At 42.0% G+C, this 22704-nt stretch overlaps 1 protein-coding gene across 7 annotated transcripts in view; it reads right to left on the bottom strand.

Moving 5' to 3' along the window:
• Positions 1–22704, bottom strand: part of DOCK3 (dedicator of cytokinesis 3) — a 694815-nt gene that overhangs the window by 210597 nt on the left and 461514 nt on the right. For all 7 annotated transcript variants that reach the window (XM_054034104.1, XM_054034108.1, XM_054034105.1 and 4 more), the window contains exons 10-12: positions 20582–20663; positions 5496–5556; positions 4320–4467 (exon numbers count right to left, since the gene is read on the bottom strand). In XM_054034104.1, coding sequence (XP_053890079.1) covers positions 4320–4467; positions 5496–5556; positions 20582–20663 — 291 coding nt within the window. The remainder of the gene's footprint in view (positions 1–4319; positions 4468–5495; positions 5557–20581; positions 20664–22704) is intronic.

The raw sequence follows: 22704 nt of genomic DNA, 5'->3' as shown, positions 1-22704 counted from the left end.
TCCTGACCCAGGTGCATATGGCTAATGCAGCACCCAGAGTGCTTATTTCCCAATAGCAGTTCTGTCTGATTCTGCAGTCAATGAGGCCAAATGATTTACCCATTTCTCTCCATGGAAAAGTTAACTTTATGCACAACTTTTTGGCTGCCTGGTCCATTCAGGGAATTAATTGAAGCTGTAAAGCTGCCGCCTAAAGGTTGGGATGATGGTGGCTGTGGAAACAGTATATAGACAAGAATTGGCCATTCTGGGTATGCAAAAGTGTGAGCATCTGGTCATAGGTAGGGAGGATCTAGCGAGGTCATTGCATGTATTACTAGTACTTTACATAGGACTCTGAAAAGAAGTCCTATGCGGGGCGGCTCCAGGCACCAGCGCACCAAGCGTGTGCCTGGGGCGGCAAGCCACGGGGGGCGGCCTGCCAGTTGCTGTGGGGGCGGCAGTCAGGGAGCCTTTGATGGCATGCCTGCGGGAGGTCCACCGGTCCCGCAGCTTCGGTGGCGGGTATGCCAAAGCCGCGGGACCGGCGGACCTTCTGCAGGCATGCCGCCGAATCCACGTTACCAGCCGGACCTGCTGCAGGCGCACCGCCGAAAGCTGCCTGACTGCCATGCTTGGGGCGGCAAAATACATAGAGCCGCCCCTGAACCTATGGGAACTCTGTTGAAGCACAGAAGTAGTTGGCAGTGTAGGGAAGTGCCTAACATGCTTTATCTAATTTGTGGTTAAATAGAGGACTTTAGTTCCCAGCACTGTCAATTCAACATCTTTCGTAAGTAAAAAAATTAATTTAAAATTTAGAAAAGAAATTAAACAATTATGAGGTCTGAGGGATAATCTGTACCATGTTAAGCAGTGACGTTTATGAGGGTTACTGCAATGTGAAAGGAATAGAAATATCCTATAATATAGACTATATAAAATGTAGGTCAAAAGAAATAGCATACACCACAAGAGAAATGACAACACTGGATGCTATGACACATACTTCTAGGTACAGTACAAGCATCAATTCAATGACGGTATGCCAGCCCAGATAGGGAGTAGAAAACAATAAAATCCACCAGTAAAATAGTGAGGATTCCATCAGGATACTACATCTGACCCTGCAACTTTTGTATTTTTTACTTCAATATTGTATAGTGCTTTAGAAGAAAAAAAGCAAACAAACAAACAAAAAACAACCAAAGTCTCAATGTACATTTAGGATAAGGCTATTTTTAAACAGAGTGTACAATTTTGCATGTGAAATTTTAAATTCTAAATCCTGATACTTTTGAAGAGAAAGATAGAGCACTTCATCCTGTACTACTGATGGTGTTTCTGCTAAATGAGGAAGAAGAAATTAGCATTCTTATCTTCAAATCTAGCTTCCTTTTGGCATTCACAACTTTCTAATAGATACATAAACTGCTGATAGACTGAAAAGATATACAGTTTAAAGTATACAGTTATATTATGGTTCCTAAAGTTATATTATGCCATTATAAACACAGACAATGCTTTAGGACCAGATTTTCAAAGATATTTAGGTGTCTAAAGATGCAGGTAGGAGCCTAGTGGGATTTTTCAAAGCTGCCTAACTCCCATTGGATGTATGCACCTAGGCACTTTTGAAAGTTCCAGGTTCCTAAGTCCCAAAGAGAGTTAGGCAGCTTTGAAAAATCCCACTAGGCTCCTATGTGTACTTTTAGGCACCTAAATATCTTTAAAAATCTGGTCCTTAGTTACTAATATAGATGAATAGCCTTTTGTCCAGAAGTGGGCACAGTTCACAAGAACACAAAACTGAATCTAAACAAAAGGTATTTGAAAAGACACGCATGACTGAAGGAGAAGTGCACCAATGACTGAATCTGCTTTAATGGAAGCTGGCATGAGCTATTGCACATTTTATCATTTTCTGTTATTTAAAGAGGTGATGACTGAGAGAACTGATGAATATTTTCTCACTTGTTTCAGAGACCAAGTTGTCCAGAAGAAATTTTATGTTTGCCAATTTTCATCATCCTTATTGGATGCTGCAGGACCATCAGCTGCTAAGCAGTACAAAAGCCTTACTTTGTTTGACACCTAAACCTCTGACCCAACACAATATCGATCCATCATTTCTCCTACAGTTAGTGTTAACAAAGCCCTTCAACAACAAATGCATGGCATAGCTTGTACAGACTGATAGTACATGTGGATTTAAATCCCACACAGATCTACTAAAGAATTCCAGAACTGCAAGCAAATCACTTTGAAATTAATCTGAATTTACAGCCATAATTCCCAAACTTAACATATATTTTAATCTCTATTAATGCTCCTAAAACAAGAAAGCACCTTCAATCTTGAAAATCTGAGTATTTTACCTTTTTAAATTAAAAATATTTCAGACTGTAAACCTTTGAAAGCAACAGCTAAAATACTAATCCTTGTTATTGCAAAACAATCTATTGGGGCGAAAGAACAGCTCATGGTTGCTTTTAAGGCAATTAAACCTGCCAGCATGTTTTCAAAAAGTCTGTCACTCAAACACCAGTATGGAACGGAATTTGAATTTTGATGGGAATGTGCAGGTAGAAGAAAGTCTTGGGTCAGGTGTGTGTGGGTATTTATTCACTAATCGGATTAGCATCTTTCGAAGTATGAAGGTAAACTACTAGTGGACCTCCCGTGCAAAGTGACAGTCCATGAACAATCCCAGCACACTGAGGAAATAACTGCCAATGTTCTCTATTTAATTAACCATCAGAAAGCAATATTGATCCAATAAAGCAGCCTCTGTGAGCAGTTGTGAATAGAAGCCAAACAGACAATTTCAATTTAGCCTGGAAAATCTGACGGATTTATCTTAAACTGGTCAAAGGCAGATGATGCCATTGAGGTTAAAGCTAGAAGTAAACTGCATATTAAAGGTTCAAAATAAGACTTCAATCTACAAACTTGACTGAAAAATAGAAATATGCTTGAACTTTTCATGCTTTTCTATCAGCAAAGTCTTCACTCATATTATGAATGACAGTCAACATTTCAGTCTTTAACCCAGTGGTTCCCTGGCTTTTATTTATATGCAATAGACTGTTCTATGGGCTCCATGGAAGCCCCCACAACCCTTTATGGCATGGCAGCATCTCTGCTTTTTTCTATCCATTCTCTCCCCCCCCCTCAATCTCCCTGTTTCCATGCTGTTTTTTTACCCCCTACATCTCCACCCCCCTTCTGCTTTCTATTTTTATACGTTTGCTCTCTTATGTTTTGCTCCCTTTTCCTGGTCGCCGCCTCCTGCCTGTTTCACCCTTCCCCCAGAAGTGGGGGTGTCCATCAGAAATCTGTAAGCCTGGACACATGCTCCTGAAGACGTACTCTTTTGTGGGAGCAGAGATAAAGCTTCAGTTGATGACGTGCTTCTTAAAACTGTAGTCCTGTATGCATGAGTTCCTCCTATAGCCATGTGCATTAGGAAACAGCATCAAGTGCAGGGAGGGAACGTAGTTTTTCAAGGAGATGCCAAAAGATTTAGTCACAGCAGCACTTTTGCAGTGGACATTCAGAGCGGATCTATGGTCATGCAGCTTTCCCCACCCTTACTGCTCCTTTCTTCTTCCCTGCACCCCCATACCCAAACCTAGGCTTCTCTCTCCCCCAACCCCCAAATTGCAGAATACTGCTCTAGCCATTCTTTAAGCTTTTAAAAGTTATGCTTAGTAGCACTGAGAGCAACATCAGTAAGAAACAGGAAAAAGGACAGTTTATGAATTTTCCCCAGTGATGTATATTCAAATAATATTCCAAAATGTGTCTTCCTGTCACGCAACCTGGCTGAAACATCATATCTTTAAAATGGAGCTGCAGGTAGTTTTAGTATATCTCCTACAAGCTCACTAGCTGTCTTGCAACTGTAAGAGAAAGCAAGGGCAAGTAGAAACTTCCCTGCTCATGCTCTCCCCCCCCACCCCCAAGCTTGCTTCTCTATGAAAAGAAACATCTGAAAAGTGGGCTACAATGGTTATTCTTTAAAGAGCTCAGCATTAGCATCAGCCAGCTAAGTAAAATGGATTAGAAGGCTGGAGAATTTATCAACGTAAGCATCACACACTTGCACATATCTGAAAGAGATTTTTATTTAGGTTATTTGTTTGTATGCATGAGAGCAGGTCATGCTAACCTGTCAGGGTGAGGATCTCACAAAAAATTATAAGTCCTTTACATGTCATTTATAGCTCAGTGCTGAATCTCTGGTTTGTGGCACATGTGTATTCATGTAGTATTAAGACACCTGACCTATAGTAATTGCTCACGCAATTTCTTTCTCCCTCTGGTGAGTTACTCACGTGTAAACTTTTAGAACAAAATCTTTTTCTTCCTTTAGTTCAGAGATTGATTGAAGTACATCCATGATGCTCAATACTGCACAGCCATAGGGACGACGATAATGTAGATGGGAAGGGCCCTTTTTGGAATCATTTAGCAGCATGCGACCTGAAACAGACAGCTTGGTTAGAAATTAACATGCAGCTGCTCTCTCTGCTCCTATCTTTCTGTTGTCTCTATGTGAGTGTGTACACATAGATACAGTACAAACTACAGTATAGAGCTTTCAACATATTGTATAGGTATTCTAGACTTTCTATGGCCCTCTTTTCATATTTTTATATATAAGAATTATGCTGTCAATTGTTACATAGAAACTTTTTAACTGGGACATTTCTGTAGACTGACTATTATTTTGATTAAATTATTGTCCCATTAAGAGATGAGATTTTTAAACAGCCTGAAAAAACTAGAAATAAAATATTGTACTTAACACAAATACAAGAAATATTTATCTGGCCTCTTCTCAGTTAAAACACCAATATCTTAACACCTTGGCACTGGCTAAATGCATCCCCATTAAGCAGGTTTTTGCCAACAGTGTGTCTCAAAAAACTGCCATAGCCATTTATGGTCATTGGGCACACAGCAAAAAAGAGTTCCCTGTATTTATCCATCGGCAAATGATTTACAATTCTGAATGACCAGGTACGCTGACATTAGGGTGGCCAGATGTCCCATTTTTAAAGGGACAGTCCCGTTTTTGGGGACTTTTTCTTATATAGGCGCCTATTACCCCCACCCCCGTCCCGTTTTTTCACAGTTGCTATCTGGTAATCCTAGCTGACATCCTCCTCCAAAAAATGAGCTTTATCTCCCCCTTTCCTACATCTTGTGTTCAAGGTTTAGAAGGGTACACGATAAAACTGATAATCTTCTCTTTCCAAATGGGTATTTACCCTAGTCTTATGTTCCAGATCAAGAAAAATCACTGTCTAGCAATTACTAAAATATATTAACACTTATCTATAATGCCATGATTTGAACTTCTGTTTCAACAAAGAGGTAGGGTCTGTGATGGAGCTTTCTAACTGGTAAAATTCATCACAGTGTCAATTCAATATAAGATAGGCTTTAAAAATACTTTTCATTTTGAGCTAATATAAAAAAAATTTAGTTAGCAAACCATACTGTACCTATTCGAATTACATGTGCAACTATGTACAAGTCTCTCTTCATATCCTTGCTGCTGAGATCCTAACAAATTGGAAAAAAAATAAAAGTTAAAATAAATAATACAACACACTTTTGACCTTAAAGCAAGTCTGCAAAATTACTCGTACAAACATACTCCACAAATAATAATAAATAGTTTTATTTTTCATTTATTTAACTCCTTCCATCTTTAAATCTGTTTTACAAAGGTGGGAAGGTTATGGATGAAGAAAAATAAGGCACAGACAGATTATGTTTTGGCTAGCAGAGTTCTATAATATAAAAAATAAAAATCAACTGTCTACCTTGGTGAGTGAAACTACGTTGAAATTCTGTCAACAGTCATTTTCAAACATGTATTTAACTCTTTGATCCTAACACACCCTACTTGAGATGAAATCTATGAGCTGCAGCACTACACAATATCAGGAAATTAGACAGCTCTGCTGCACTGCCCCGCATTGTCTGCTGGCTACTTGCCATTTGCAGGGCATCTACGTGAAGTCCGATCCATGCATTCATGAGACATTATGTCTTGGTCCAAGACTCCTCCGCTGACACATCATTTGGGGCTGTAGTTTTACATGCACCCATACTCTGCATCCTCGCACTCTCCTCTCTTACTACTGCTTGTCAGACACCCAGTGTGGAATACACATAGGAACCAACACTTGAAGAAGAAAGGGAAGTTACTTACCTGGTTGTAACTGGAGCTCTTCAAGATGTGTGGTCCCTATCTGTATTCCACTACCCACCCTCCTTCCCCCTGTTTCAGATAATGACTGGATTCATGGTAGAGAAGGAACTGGAGCAGTGGTCAGTCCACTCTGCCCCTTATACTCTTGGTGCAAAGCATGAGGATGGCAGGGGCGCAGGAGGGGATCAACGGACACCGCTTGCAAGAATTCTCTCTCTTTCAGTCACATGGAGCACACGCATACCCACAATGGAATACACACAGGGACCAGCACTCAAAGAAGAAGAGAACAGTGTCTAAGAGTCATTTAAATAGTTGTCATTCATGGAATATTTAGAAAATTATGAAGTTTTGGTTCTGTTACTATATTAAATATAAAAAAGGCATAGTAATACTAAAAGGAGAAATAGATACCTACAAACAGAGATTCTAAATGAAGTTGCAACTTAACTCATCCTTATTGTTCCTAGTAAGAGGAAACAGTTGTCTCACTTCATTTGATGACCCAAGATGAAAAAAACCCATGCATTTTACAATCACTAGACTTAATAAGATGAGAATAGGATGTTGTAGCAGCCTCAGTTCCAAACCTAAAAGCTATGAGAGCTTATGTCTGACCCTTAATGTTATTTTAATATAATAGCTGTGGATTCAAATTTTTCATGTTTTCTTTCCCTTCAATTAAACTATGACCTCCATCCTAGTGATGGTGGCATACTCCGAAATATTTGAGTGAGAGAATGTTACAGCATTATTAGGTTTGCTTATACAATAACAAGGCTTGTTCTACTACTAAGTTTTGTAAAATATAAAAAGCTCAACTTTGTTTCTCAGTAGCAAATTTTCAAAATTAAATCACTCATAAGTCAAATGACACTAAAGCCATTGTGGAAAGAAAAGAAAACGATTTTTAGTACAGGTAAAGGTGGAGAAATTCTGGTTTTGCAATTCTATAACTTAAAATCAATTTAGAGAATTAAAAAAGGTGTTTTTTTGTTGTTGAAAAGAAAATATGAATCCTACCTGTCACCTTGCATGGCAGATTTCTGTCCTATGTGATTTGAGAGAGGAAATCTCAAAAATTGAGGTTTCTGATAGCAATGCAGACAGACAGTGAAATATAGAAGTACAGCTAAAATAAATGCATATGGACAGTTACACTTCTAACTACAGCAAAGATCATATTTTATAAGCAAAGTTCCAAGAGAAAAATTCTGTCCCTTACATATGTGGCCATGCATGCTGAGTGGGGGGAGAGAGGGGAGGGGAAGATATCAACCAGAGCTGTGTTTCCAGCATTAGAACCATACTGCTAGCACAGTGCAGGACGGTTGAAGGGGAGTTATAAACTGATGGGGATATCTCGCTACTTACTCCTTTAAAAAGAAATAGTGTATTGCCCTGGCTAGTGCATGCTGCTTATTGTAAATATGCTGGAGACTGGCCATGTCTATTACTTTAAAAGGCCAGAAGGGACCATCACGATCTAGTTTGACCTCCCAAACATTGTAGGCCACAAAACCTTACCCACCCACTTCTGTAATAGGCCAAAAACATCTGGCTGAGTTACTGAAGTCCCCAAATCTTGATTTAAAGACTTCAAATTACAGACACTCCATCGTTTACTCTGGTTTAAACCAGCAAGTGACTGATGCCTCCAGCTGCAGAGGAAGGTGATACCCCGTAAGGGACTCTGCCAATCTGACCCGGGGAAAAATTCCCTCCCAACTCCAAATATGGTAATCGGTTACGCCCTGAGCATATGGGTGAGACCCACCAGCCAGATACCTGGGAAAAAATTCTCTGTAGTAACTCAGAGCCCTCCCCAGCTGGTCTACCATCTTCGGCCAATGAAGATATTTGCTAAAGGCAATGGAGGTTGGGCCATATGCCATTGTAGGCAATCATACCTTCCCCTCCATAAACGTATCAATCTCAGTCTTAAAACAAATTAGGTTTTTTGTCCCCGCTACTCCCCTTGAAAGGCTGTCACTCCTCTGATAGTTAGAAATCTTTGTCTAATTTCAAGCCTAAATTTATTGATGGCTAATTTATATCCATTTGTCTGGAGTTGCTTTTTTTTTTCCCCCCCCAACAATGACCTTTAACTTAAATAACTCATCTCCCTCCCTGGCATTTATCCCTCCAATGTATTTGTAAAGAGCAATCATATAACCATTCAGACTTCATTTTGTTACGCTAAACAAGCCAAGCTCCTTAAGTCTCCACTCATAAGGTAGATTCTCCATTCCTCTGATCACCCTAGCAGCCCTTCTCTGCATCTGTTCCAATTTGAATTCATCTTTCAAACATGGGAGATCAGAATTGCACACAGTATTCCAGATGAGGTCTCACCAGTGCCTTGTATCATGGTAATAACACTTCTCTATCTCTACTGGAAATACCTCACATCCTAGGACTGCATTAGCCATTTTTTCATGGCCACATAACATTGGCAGCTCATAGTCACCCCATGATCAACCAATACACCCAGGTCTTTCTTCTCCTCTCTCATTTCCAACTGATATGTCCCCATAACAAAAATTCTTGTTGTTAATCCCTAAATTCATAACCTTGCACTTTGCACTACTAAATTTCATCCCATTTCTATTACTCCAGTTTTCAAAGTGGTCCAAATCTTCTTGTATGGTATTCTGTTCCTCCTTTTTTTGGCAGTACTTTCCAACTTTGTGTCATCTGCAAATTTTATTAGCACACTCCCACTTTTTGTGCAAACATCAGTAATGAAAATGACCCATCTCTGAGGAACTCCACTAGTAATCTCCCTCCAGGCTGACAGTTCAATTTTCAGATTGATCCACTGTATCCTTTAACCAGTTCCTTACCTCTCCTTTAACCAGTTCTTTACCCATCTTTTGATTCTCATATTAATCCCAATCTTCTCCAATAGAACTAGTAATTTCCCACGTGGAACTGTATCAAATGCTTTACTGAAATCCAGATAGATTAGATCTAGTGCATTTGCTTTGTCTAGAAAATCAGTTATCTCCTCAAAGAAAGAGATAAGGTTGGTATAATACGATCTATCTTTTGTAAAACCATATTGTGTTTTATCCCAATCACCGTTTACCTCTATGTTCTTAACTATTCTCTCTTTCAAAATTTATTATCAAACCTTACATACAATTGAGGTTAAACTAATGGGCCTGCAGTTTCCTGGATCACTTTTTCTCCCCTTTCTTAAATATAGGTACTATATTTGCAATTCTCCAGTCACAGGATCAGGGCCGGCTCCAGGGTTTTGGCCGCCCCAAGCAGCCAAAACAAACAAACAAACAAACAAAAGCCTCGATCGCGATCAGCGGCAGCAATTCGGTGGGAGGTCCTTCACTCCCAGGCAGAGTGAGGGACCGTCCGCCGAACTGCCGCCAAATACCTGGACGTGCTGCCCCTCTCCGGAGCGGCCGCCCCAAGTACCTGCTTGAGAAGCTGGTGCCTGGAGCCGGCCCTGCACAGGATATGATCCCTGAGTTTGCAGATTCATTAAAAAGCCTTGCTATTGGGCTTGCAATTTTATGTGCCAGTTCGTTTAATATTCTCAGATGGAGATTATTTGGGTGCCCTGATTTGGTCCCATCAAGGTGTTTGAGTTTAGCTTCTACCTCAGATATGGGAATTTCTACTTCCATATCTTTAAGTGTTTTCCTTAGCTAGGTGTAGTCTTCCTTGATGCATTCCCGAGAGAATCTAGCAGTATAGTTTGTTCCCAAGTGAAGGACAATTGGTGGATTCTTTCCTGATCTCATTAGGATCCTCTTCAGCTTTAGGTCCACATCCCATATCTTAGCTCCTGGCAGACAGTACACCTTTTTGTTCTCTGGATCAGCTCTGGAGACAAGCCTGTCTGTTCTTAATAGGGAGTCCCCAGTCATGTAGACCTACTTCTTCCTGGTGTTGGTGTGATCCTCTGTCCGTCCCCCTTCTGTTTTTTAATGGCTGCAAGTCTTCTTATCTTCTGTTCATTCCCTATCCTCCTAGGGCTCCAAACTCTGGCTATCTTCACTGTCTCTTCCCCACTTCTTACAGGGAACCAGCAATTCTTCTCCTCTTCCTTGCTCTTCTATCTTCTGTTACTGCCTGCCTCCTCCTTTCATTTTCCAACTCACTGAACCTGTTCCTCAGCTCTATTTCTCCTTTGGTAGTCAGTCCTTTCCTCTGCTTTGTTCTCATAGCCACAGGCTTCCACTGGCCACTCTTCTCATTCAACAGTCTACCCTCACAGTTCTCTGGTCCATCATGTATCCACAAGTGTTTATGTTTCCCTTTAGCCTCTTGTCCCCTTCCCTCCATTATTCACTCAAATACTCTTCAAAACTCTACCACAGTTTCTAGCTGCATCTCCAAACCTTGGATATTCTCTTCCAACAAACCATTCAGCCAGCACTTCATACAAACAAAGCACCTTTCAGGTACCAACTCCAGAAGAATATACATCCTGCAGCTTCCACCTCCAGTCATCTTCACCATCTCTTCCATTCTTCAGTTCACTAGCAGGGCTGCCTCTATAGCCTCACTTCCTAAGCTCCTGTCAAGAAGGAAAAACACCCCACAAAAATACCACCTCCTCCAAACTCCTCTTACAAATTCCCACTCAAATTCCCGTTTTCAGCTCTGTTTGCATGCTTCTGTGCTGCCTCTGCTCTCTAGCTAGCAAATCATGCCTCTTTGAGGCTGTGGAGTGTTGGCCAATATGGAAGCTGCATAAAATTTTCCTAGTATTCTCTCTCTCCAGCTGCATAGGTAAGGGGTAAGCTTTCTAGGCTCTCTTTACTGTCTAGTGCACCAGTGCAGCATATGGCAAGATTTAGCCCTGAGTCTCTTGGAAAAAATGAAGCTCAATGATAAGAAGGGATTTTGTGCAGTTTTAATCTTCACAGCTATCATTAGCTCACCTTCAACTGGTAAGGTTCTTCTATTCCCCAGTGTTCCGGGGATGCTTATCCTGCTAACGTCATCTCACACCGGGATTAAAAATTGTAGACCAACCCTGGTAAGAAGTGTTTATGTGTTGTTTTTGTTCAGTAGTGCCTCATGCACACAGAGTATTTGTGAAAACAGAGTACAAATGTAAAAGCAAGTTAATTCACCATATTTTAAAATATTAAAATTGTGGATAATTATTGTTAGAATATTTACAGCACAGGCTTCCATGTTTTCACTTGTTAGAAGTACCACTGCTTAAATACTTTCTTTGCTTTGTAATTCTCCCTTTGAGAACGTGTATGGTGAGAAGCAAAGAAACTTAGAAACAGGCCAGGGACACAGAACTGTACTCAGTCTTCCTAGAAAGTAAAGGGCATTTGAAAACATGCATGGTTCCGTAACAAACCCTTTACTTTTCGATGTGATCATAGAATCACAGAATCATAAAAGATTAGGGTTGGAAGAGACCTCAGGAGGGCATCGATTCCAACCCCCTGCTCAAAGCAGGACTAACACCAACTAAATCATCCCAGCCAGGGCTTTGTCAAGCCAAGCCTTAAAAACCTCTAAGGATGGAGATTCCACCATCTCCCTAGGTAACCCATTCCAGTGCTTCACCACCCTCCTAGTGAAATAGTGTTTCCTAATATCCAACCTAGACCTCCGCCACTGCAACTTGAGACCATTGCTCCTTGTTCTGTCATCTGCCACCACTGAGAACAGCCGAGCTCCATCCTCTATGGAACCCCCCTTCAGGTAGTTGAAGGCTGCTATCAAATCCCTCCTTACTCTTCTCTTCTGCAGACTGAACAAGCACAGTTCCCTCAGCCTCTCCTCGTAAGTCATGTGCCCCAGCCCCCTGATCATTTTTGTTGCCCTCCACTGGACTCTCTCCAATTTGTCCACATCCTTTCTGTAGGGGGGAAGAGGAGGGGCAAAACTGGACACAATACTCCAAATGTGGCCTCACCAGTGCCGAATAGAAGGGAATAATCACTTCCCTCAATCTGCTGGCAATGCTCCTACTAATGCAGCCCAATATGCCATTAGCCTTCTTGGCAACAAGACTGGTTGTATTTTCTAATTTGACAGTGAAAAGTTAACATTACTTGTGTTTAGGTTTTACATATAAGGAGACACACCCTTTGCCTAAGTAAAGTATTATATGGATGATACTCTGAGCAGATACTGAAATAGCTACAGCTGTACATATTCATTACTCTATTTGGAGAAGTAGCATTTATATTTTCAATATGACAAATTGATTTATAGAGGGGACTATTTTTCAAGGGGAAAATGTCAAAATATTGGGGAGGAGTGGGGAAACATACTGTACCTTCTTCAGCTCCACAGAAAATACTAAAAACATGAATACAGCCCCAGGGGCTGCAGGTCACAGCCAGAGGGCATAGTGCAGATGGCCCTGAGATCTGCCAGGTGGCTTTTTTGAGGGTGGCTTTTTTGCAAGGGGAGAAAATACTGCCTCACCACTGACAGGAGAATGCAAGAATATCTATGAGGAAATCCTCACAGAAAATTCCAGACAAAAAGTCCCCTTCTCCTGGGTTTTAATGTAGGAGGGGACAATCTGAGCCAATTACTTATTTGTGTCCCATGGAACTAAAGTGATTTGTTGAACTGTGCTCTCAATATTGCCTCTGCAGTAGGTGTAAACTATTCCCCCTACAGAGCTGACATTTTCAAGTGATGTTGGTTGACAGACAAAAAGTAGTAAACCAAAAAGACCATGATAATTTAATGCTTCATTAGGAACACAGGTTAAATTTTTTTTGCCAAATGGAAAACAACAATTTTTTATTAAAAAGAATGGTTATTGAACTTTACAGTACCCGTGGTTCTTCCAGATGTTGTCATCCCCTCTATGTGATTGATAAGCAGTGCCCCAACTGGAAGGAGGTATTAATATTAAGGAGTCCTGACTGCCACTACCAAAATAGTGATGTGATGGGGCACCTCACACTGGTCTCTAAGGGGTCAATAGAGCCCTAGGGAGGCTGCGTAGGAGGCAGCCAATCAGAGAAGAGCTGAAGGGAGCAGCCAATCAGGGCCAAGCAGGCCCATATAAAAAGGGAACTTCTGGGCAGTGGAATTCAGTTCTCTGCTGGGAGCCCAGGGAGGAAGGACTGTGTCTCTGGAGGGCTGAGAGAGCTGCCAGCACTCTGGACAGAGAAGTGCTGCTAGCAGGGGCCGGGGGAGCAAGAGATAGCTCCTGGCTGGCCCTATACGTACTTCCTGTGGGACAGATGGGTGGCAATATGGAAGTGTGTGTCTTGCAGCTTGAGGGATATGAACAAGTCTTAAGCCTGAAAGAAAAAGGATGATCCAAGTAAGCTTTGCCATCCTGAATCTGAGATGGCATATACATTTATTCAGTCTACTCAGGTCTTGTATAGGATGAAGACCCCCTTTTTGCTTCAGGACAAAGAAATAAATATAAGGAGTAGAACCCTGTTCCCCTGTACTCCAGAGGTACCATGTCCTCTATTACTCCTTGGCAAAGTGGAGAAGACAATTCTTCCTTTAGCTGATTTTCATGAGAAGCATCCCTGAAGAATGATAGGGAAGGGAGGATGGGTAGGGGGTAAGGCCTGAAATTAGATGGAATAGTCATGAGACACAACTTCTAGCACCCATTTGTGTGTTGTTAAGGAAGGTCCATCCATGGCTATTAGGCAGGTTGGGCAGGAATGGTGTCCCTAGCCTCTGTTTGCCAGAAGCTGGGAATGAGCAACAGGGGATGGATCACTTGATGATTACCTGTTCTGTTCATTCCCTCTAGGGCACCTGGCACTGGCCACTGTCAGAAGACAGGATACTGGGCTAGATGGACCTTTGGTCTGACCCAGTAGGGACATTCTTATGTTCTTAAGAAAGCAAGATGGCATCCAAAGGTAGGGCTTGGGGTGGCTCTTGAGTGATTTGAGTGTGGCTCCTGATCCTTATGTCAAACCTGCTGTCTGGAAGCAAATGAAGGCTGCCTAGTAAGTGGGGAAGATCGTGTCCTTTGAGAGAACCTTAACATCTTCCAGGGTAGCTACTCAGAAGGCTGTTGTTGAGGATAAGTAGACGTCTTCTGCCTGGATTGCCCTGATATCTAGAGGACTTATGATTTGGGGCTGAGATGTAGATGACCAATGAATGAAGTCTGGCTCTGGAATCCTTTAGGAAGTGTAGTGTGTCATCTGTGTGTGGCCTGTGCCCTTGAAGGGCAAACTGCCAGTTGTGCTCTGCACGTCTCTCAGAATGCCAGAGAGTTACAGCCATGCATCTCTGCACACAGTTACCATGGTGACCATGGATCAGCTGCTGTGTTGATACATCCAGTGCAGTCTGCAATGAGGTTTTAGCCATTAGTTAACCTGTGGCAATGATGGGGTTCAACTTTTCTGTCAAGTCTTGTGGGAGTTTAGCTAGAAAGGGGGATACCCCATGTTAAATAATTGGCTGTGTTCCATGTTGCAACTGGACCAACCTTTGGATCCCATGTGCTTCCAAACCAGCTGGGTTTAGGCAGCACCCGGTCACTGTTTAAAACTCTGGACCTCTCAGGTAGAATTCTGGGTGCAGAACTCCTGTCCATCCTCCTTCCTTGGGATGTGGGGCTCTGCAGCCCAACTGCATAGGCCCTGAAACCAGCCCAACTGCCTTTATCATGATCAGTGGAACTGGAGTCAGAAGGTCCATGTTTCCTGGAGGGACTTTTATTGACAGTACACCAATAGAAACAGGGACCCAAGGAAGTTAGGCTGGAAGCAACTCATCCACATGGACAAAACAGTGCACAGAATTTAATAAAGTTTTATTTGTTCATCTTAACTTTCATTCACTGTGAATGAAACATGGTGGCAGTGTTGGAGCTGTGAGTTCTCTGAAGTGCAGCAGTGGGTGTACGTCTGTCTTTGACAGGACTCAGTTGGCATAAGTGACTAACTGCTCCTGCAAAAGAACTATGCCCAATCTTTTCTCTGATGCATCACTCTGGAGGGTCAGTGGCTCTCCTGGTTGGTGGTACTTCAGGAGAGGGGCATCTGTTATTAATTTCAGCATGTCAAATATTTGGAGTTAGTAACCTTCCCAACCCCACTCCACATCCTGCTTTGTGAGCTGACATATGGGTTCTACTACTGCAGCCACGTGTGGACAGAAAATTTATCATTCCTCTGAAGCGCCATACCCCTTCTATATGCACTGGAGCTGATGTGTCTCTGCCTTAATCTTGTTGGGATCTGCTTTCAATGCCTGTATGTCATCTCCTGCTGTTGAGTAACTTTTTTTTCTGGATTGAGTTTAATGTGCCTGAACTGGCACCCTCCCTCAAGGTGTGTATCCCTACAGTTGCTCCACTTCAGGAATGCATGTGTCCCTGAACCTTTGGATGAAAATTATTGGTAGCAGCACCTATTTGGCCTGCACATGCGCCCTACACATCCTCATTCCCCATCTCAAGGACATATAGGGCTGTATGGGTAAACTGCCCTCAGTTCCTTCTCTACCACAGAGTTCCACAGGGGACACTCCCCAAGAGAGGGGAAGGAGGGTGGGTAGTGGAACATCTTGAATAACTCCAGTTACTACACAAGTTAAGCTCTCCTTTGAGTAGTGTCCCAATGGATGCTCCATTTCAAGTGACTTCCAAGAAGTACCTCCATAAGAAGGAGGGAGCTTCAGAACAGAGTTCAGCACTGAAGAGAAAACTGCATTACCAACTGCTGCATCTGATCTAGAGGCAAAGCAGACCATAATGGTTGGAGAAAGTATGTACAGAGGTTCAGGTTGCAGCTCTGCAGATTTCAGTAACTGGAACATCTTTGAGTAATGCCACAGACATAGGCTGACCTGTAGAATGAGCTATTACTCTAGAAAGAGGCTGAATATCAGCCAAATCATAACATGCAATAATATACTCCAAGATCCATCTTGAGAATCTTTGAGAGGAGAGTGCAGATCCCTTGAATATGTCTATAGCTGAAACAAAGTGTAGAAGACCTTCTGAACAGTTTGATTCTGTCCAGATAAAAGACTAACATCCTTCTGACATTAAGGATATGGAAGGTAGCTTCTTGTCTAGTCTGATATGCTTTTGGGAAAGGAACTGGGAGATAAATGGTCTGATTAATATAAAATTCAGAAGAAATCTTAGGCAGAAACTTGGGATCTGGTCGCAAATTACCTTTTCCTTGAGAAACACTGTAAAAGGAGGGTCTGCCATTCAAGCTCCCAGTTCTCTTACCCTCCAGGCAGAAGTGCTGGCCACCAAGAAAGCTGTTTTCATGGATAAGTAAAGCAACAAACATATTGTAGCTAATGGTTCAAAAGGGTGTTTTGTAAGGTAATTACAAACCAGGTTCAAGTCCTATACTCAGTCCTCTGAGAAATCCTGAGTTTGTAGGGTGAGCAAAGATCAAAAAACCTTCTACAAATGAGTAAAAGGCTGTAATAGCTGCCAAGTCAACCCTGATGAAATTCGCAGTGAGACCTGAAGTCTTTAATTGGTCAAGGATGGTGGGAAGAGAAGAGAACAGGAGAGACTTGTTGACAGGTATACCAGTGATAAAATCTCTTCCATTTTTGAAGGTAAGTATTTCTGGTAGATGTTTTCTGCTGTTTAATAATATGTGTTGCTCCTACCTTGAACAGGAGGTCTCTGTCCCCAAGAACCATTCAGGAGCCACACCTGGAGTAGCAGAACTTTCAGATTGGGGTGAAAAATCTGACCAGCATCCTGAGACAACAGAACGCCAACTAGCTGCAAGTCTCATGAGTGGACAAGAAGCAAGAGGAATGATTTAAAGTTACCAGACTTACCTTGACCAGACTGTTGCAATTAAAATGACCCTGGCCTTGTCTTGTTTGATTTTGTTCAGTACTTTCCAAAGTAATGTTGGAAGGCCTCTCATCCATGAGATAAGGAAGAAATCCCCAGTAATTGAGGGTCTAGTCTCTTTAGCAAAATTTCTTGCACTTTCTGTTGGTGGCAGTTGCAAAGAGGTCTACCTCTGGAAGCACCCAAGTTAATAATATGTCGTTGAGGACTCACGAGTCCAGCTCCCATTTGTAATTTTGGAGAAAATGCCTGCTGAGGTCATCAGCCACAGTGTTTTGCACATCTAGAAGGTAAGAAGCTGAGATGACTCCTGGGTGGGTATGCACCAGACTTTGATTGCTTTGGCACAGAATGAGGGGGAACATCCTCTCCCTGACAATTGATATAAAACACAAAGGCCACGTTGTCTTTCATGATCTTGATTGATTTGGCTCTGATCAGAGGAAGAAACTGAAGGCAAGCATTTCTGATTTCTCTCAACTCTAGAAGGTGACATGGAGTAACTGCTCTTGGGATGACACTTTGCCTTGGATTGTGTGAGGTTCCTATTTCCAACCCAAGAGGAAAGTGTCTGATGTTATCACAATGGTAGGGAAACCGTGAATAAACGGGACTCCTGCACAGACCTTGGAAGGATCCTTCCACCAGTTGAGTGACTGCAGAACCCAGCTGACTACAGACACTTGCTTGTCCAGACTGTTTGTTTGGTATGTAGAGTGTCCTGAGTCATCCATGGAGGCATCGAAGAATTACCTAGTGTTTTGGGTTACAAAAACATGGCCCAATAGTTGAAGGCAATTCCTCACTCAGGTTTGAGGTTGAGCTGAATTGTTAAGATACTTTAGGGTGAGAAATATATCAGTAGGTAAAAGTTAGCCCTGCCTGTCACTGCATTCAGAGATGTCCCCGTGAAATCTATTCTGTGACGTTCCCCTGGTGTTATCTGGACTGGTGATCTGCTAGGTGACTCCAATCCTTGACTCTGGGAGCCAGCCTTACCCTGCTCCGCTGTGAGAACCCCCACTCCTGGGTTGTTACAGCCTCTGGCATGTAAGCTGCTCGTTGGATTGTGTAACCGAATGACGCTAGCCAATATCTCCGGTCCCAGACATAACCCTAGGAACCTCCGTTTTGCAATGTCTAGTTATGCTTGCTGGACGCTGCAAGTTTATATGAGTTCATCAGTTTAACAAAGGAATTGATATGCACCAGGCTTCTTATCCCCAAGGGCGTCTCTGACACACTTCAAAACAAATGCACTGCTTCAGGTAGAATAAACAAACAAATGTATTAACTACAAAGAAAGATTTTAAGTGATTATAAGTCAAAGCACAACAAGTCAGATTTGGTCTAATGAAATAAAAGCAAAACACATTCTAAGCTGATCTTAACACTGTCAGTGCCCTTACAAACTTCTCATCACAGGCTGGCTGGTTGCCTTTCAGCCAGGCTCTCTCCTTTGATCAGCGCTTCAGTCACTTGGTGGTGATGTCTGTAGATGGAGGTGGAAGAGAGAAAGCATGGCAAACGTCTCTCCCTTTTATCATGTTCTTTCTTCCCTCTTGGCTTTGCCCCCCCCCATTCAAGGTCAGGTGAGCATTACCTCATCATAGTCCCAAACTGACCAAAGGAAGTGGGGTGACTCACTTGAGAGTCCAATAGATGCTTTGTTGCTGCCTAGGCTAGTGTCCTTTGTTCCTTTGAGGCTGGGCTGGGTTTGTCCCATACATGCCCTGATGAGGTGTGAACTGCCTCTCTGCTCTTGGAGAGTTTTGCCTGGCCTGTTTTAAGCTACAAGGACACATTTTCAGCATCATAACTATATACATGAAATTACAACCTATAACATTACTATAACATTAATTTAACAACAATTATTATAACATCACTATAGTAACAATGCTCAGTGCATCATGAGCCTTCCAAAGACACCTGACATGACAAACTTTGCATTGGATACCACACAATCATATTATAAGGATGCACATCGGGGTATAGGGTGTTTCCCTGAGGTTCAGAGCGTCACAGAGATGTCCCTGTGAAATCTATTCACTGTACTGGTGTCAAAGCAGACCTCTCAAAATTTAGTTGGAGGCCTATTGTGGAGTTACTAGCTTGTTTGTTCTGCCGACCATTTGTCTCTTGATAATATCAGCCCCTGAGCAACCAATCCTCCTTTGCCGGCTGCTGTTCTTTCCTGATCTGTAGAGAGAGGTCTTATCTTGACCTGTGTGATCTGAGAAGGAGAAAAGGTGTCTCCCAAACATTGGTACTGGTCAGAAATATGCACTAGTTCCAAATATAGCGATATCGGTGCCAACAGTGGTACTGGGATGAAATCACCTCCACCAACATTAAATCAGCTGGAGCTGTTAAGACTTCCATCGATGGGGCTGACATTGGTTCTGGTGCATATGTTGGGATTAGTGTTGTCGCATTTGGTACACATGCCTAAAAGTACTAGTAACAGGCATTGTGCTTCTTCAATATCTAGCCAGAACCGAACTGACATCACTTGCCCCCAGTGAATGAGCAGGCTTAGTGCTCTCTTCCCGGGAGAACAAAGATTTGGGTCTCCTTATGGGAAGAAACAGACTGGTGACAACATGTTGGGTTTTGTATGCTAGCTAACAGGGTCACTGTCTGACAAAGACTTAGAAGAGGCAGGATCCATGTTGGAAGTTGATCCTCCCTCTTCAAGGTCTGAAGTTCTTATTATTGATCGTTTGAGGAAGTATAACTTCAAACAAGTGTCCTTGGATTTCTTGTTATGAAGGAAAGACACGCTAAGTAGCAGTCTGGCACACAGCTGTCACTGAGACAAAACAGGCGGTGGCTGTCCATGGGTGGAATGAGAACATCCCAGGACAGCAACTGTTTGAAGCCTGAAAGCTCTGAATATACCATTTTGACCTGGATAGTGGCTCAGAGTGCTAAGAGGCAAATTAAATTTAGGTTTTGGGGGTTTTTTTAAATAAGAAAAAAAAGGGGGCAGTAATTTAAAGGGCATTAACACTAACTAGTCACCTAATTTGCAACTGAAGCAGATTCTAGTAAGGGTAGTGGGTGGACACTGCTTGCTCCATCTAACTGACATGGGTGGTAAAAGAGTACCGAGGGATGTATCTGGCCTTTATGCCAGCATGGGGGAAAGGGAGGGTACACATGGCATAGGTGTGGCCCTACAGACACTGCTATTCAAATATTCCTATCTTGTGAACATGAGGTGTATGAACAAATAGTGGGATCCACACAAACAGTCAAAAAAGAAATAATTTCCCATCTTCTGTTTTCTAAGTGTATAATCCATGCAATGGGCATTTAAAAATGAAAACTGTGAAAAAGTATTTGATGTCCCTTTACTTGCAAAAGATCAATTAATCTGCAAGATTATTTCAATTTTGTTATGTTAACATTTCATTAAATTGAGCAGAAATATACAGTTTTCATTTTCCTCAGTGTACAGGAAAGAAAGAATTTTGTATTTGTTCCCAGAGTGACTGTGCCGACAGTCAAACAATCTTCAAGAGAAGTCTCAGTTCACAGTTAGATAGGGAAAGAGAATGAGAATTCATACATACTGTGAAAAGGCCACACATCCGTTCTATCTTTTCTGGATTCCTCGGTCCTCCATTCTTGTTTAACCTCACCAGAAACCGCTCACTAAAAAGCAAAGGAAACAAAGGAAACTTACTTGCAACAAATTTAAATACAAAAGAATAAATATTTCAAAATGTGTGTTAAACCCTATCATTTTTGAATTTCTCAAAGCATAAGGAACTGTATTCAGCGACTCAGGTAGAATTACATTGTGAAGCCATAAGTAATTATTGTAGAAGGCTTTGTTTTACAGGAAGTACCTCTCCATGAAAAGCTGCAGTGCTGATACATTTTATTGGCAGATTATCAGACTAAAATAACAGACTTGGGCTAAGGCTATTTTTCAAGTGCATGAAGTCTCATGAAATCACAAGACTTGAACAAGTGCTGCAGATAAGGACTAAAAAGCATGTGGCAGAGCTCGGTGACCCAAGACTAGAATAGCAGGAATGCTGCAGTGCAGGATTGACGTCTATTGACAGAGCTGTTTGGGGTCAGAAGGTACTTCAGGTAAGAACTGAAGTGCATTTGCAGAGCTGTGTAAAGGAAACTTACATAGCACCTGCCTGCATGATGCTTGGTTCAAGTTAGTTCTGTCTGCCTTTCACTTTCACGACAACTGAAATTCACTCAAAAAATGTAAGAAATCATAACAAAAGAAGGATACAGAGATGAGAAAAATGTGTCTGAATGCTTACTCATTTTAAACAAAACCAATAAAATACTGTAGTAATTCTTGAATCTTAGGACCTGATTTACCAAACTCTTTATCATTCATAAATTGAACAGCCCTACTGCAAAGCCAGGATGGAGTCTAAATCAACAAAATGGGGTTGTGAACCAAATCATCCACCCACTAATGGAAACACAATATGTTAGTTACACAAAAGTCATGACAGAGAAGCTACTTTTATACATATACAAAACCAAGATCAGTAGATTTAATTATTTGCTGGGCTTGTGACTATGCACTCCTATACACATCTAAATAACTCTCAGCATTCAGCTGTGCACCTTAGAATATGTAGCCTTGGTAACTTTTCCAATCTTGTGCAATTATTTAATTATTAATGTTCTTAAAGTGAGACATTTATTTGCACTATTAAACTTAAGATATGGATGGCTCCATGGTTTGGAATGGCATCTGAAATGCTTTGTTTCCTAGTGGCCATCCCTCTAAGGCTTGTGAAGGGCACATACAACGAGGGAATCTTGCAATTTTTCAATCAGTAGCTCAGGAAGTGTTAAACCAGCTCAAATAGGGTTGCATGGTAATCATCTTCCACAATCCTATTTGGTGCTGTCTACACTGACATTTCAACAAGGTTTAAAAATTGTGCTTAAGATGGCCTCTCAAACTATATGAGAAACCAGACCCAGATTGTTCCCTCCTATGGGGAGCACTGCTTCGTTAAGCTATCTGCAAAACGAACAAGGAGGCTCTGTGATTCAAGTCTACATGCTTGATTCCTCCAGCTTGCTCTCCAGAGCACAGATCCAAAGAAAGACATACTTAAAGCACCCTGATTCGCAGCTGCCCCTGTAGTCTCCCATAAAGTGGGGTCCGCTGTATGGAGGGGACTTACTTCCTGCATAATACTGTGCTCAGCTTTGTCATCACTGCACAGATGTTCTACAGAGGTGGGGAAGGAATGATGCAAGTCCCCATAGCCTAGTCTGTCTCCTCCCCATGTATAGAACCCAAGACCTGTGGACAACTGCTATTAATAAACAACTCCTGTAAGGATTAACTAAATTCACAGAAACACAGTCTGCAATACTTTGTTTGTTTCTTTGTACAGTAACTCCTCACTTAAAGTCATCCCGGTTAACATAGTTTCGTTGTTATGTTGCTGATCAATTAGAGAACATGCTCATTTAAAGTTGCCCAATGCTCCCTTATAACGTTGTTTGGCAGCAGCCTGCTTTGTCCACTGCTTGCAGGAAGAGCAGCCCATTGGAACTAGCTGGTGGGGGCTTGGAACCAGGGTGGACTGGCAGCCCCCCTATCAGCTCCCTGCACACCTAAGTTCCCTGTGCAGCAGCCACCCAGCAGGCTATCAATTGCCAGCAGTTCAGCTGTCCCTCCCCCCCACTTCCATGT

Source organism: Malaclemys terrapin, chromosome 7 (assembly GCF_027887155.1).
Source record: "Malaclemys terrapin pileata isolate rMalTer1 chromosome 7, rMalTer1.hap1, whole genome shotgun sequence".
Taxonomy (NCBI): domain Eukaryota; kingdom Metazoa; phylum Chordata; order Testudines; family Emydidae; genus Malaclemys; species Malaclemys terrapin.
The sequence above is the reverse complement of the archived record's forward strand: the minus strand, read 5'-3'. Positions and strand labels throughout refer to the sequence as shown.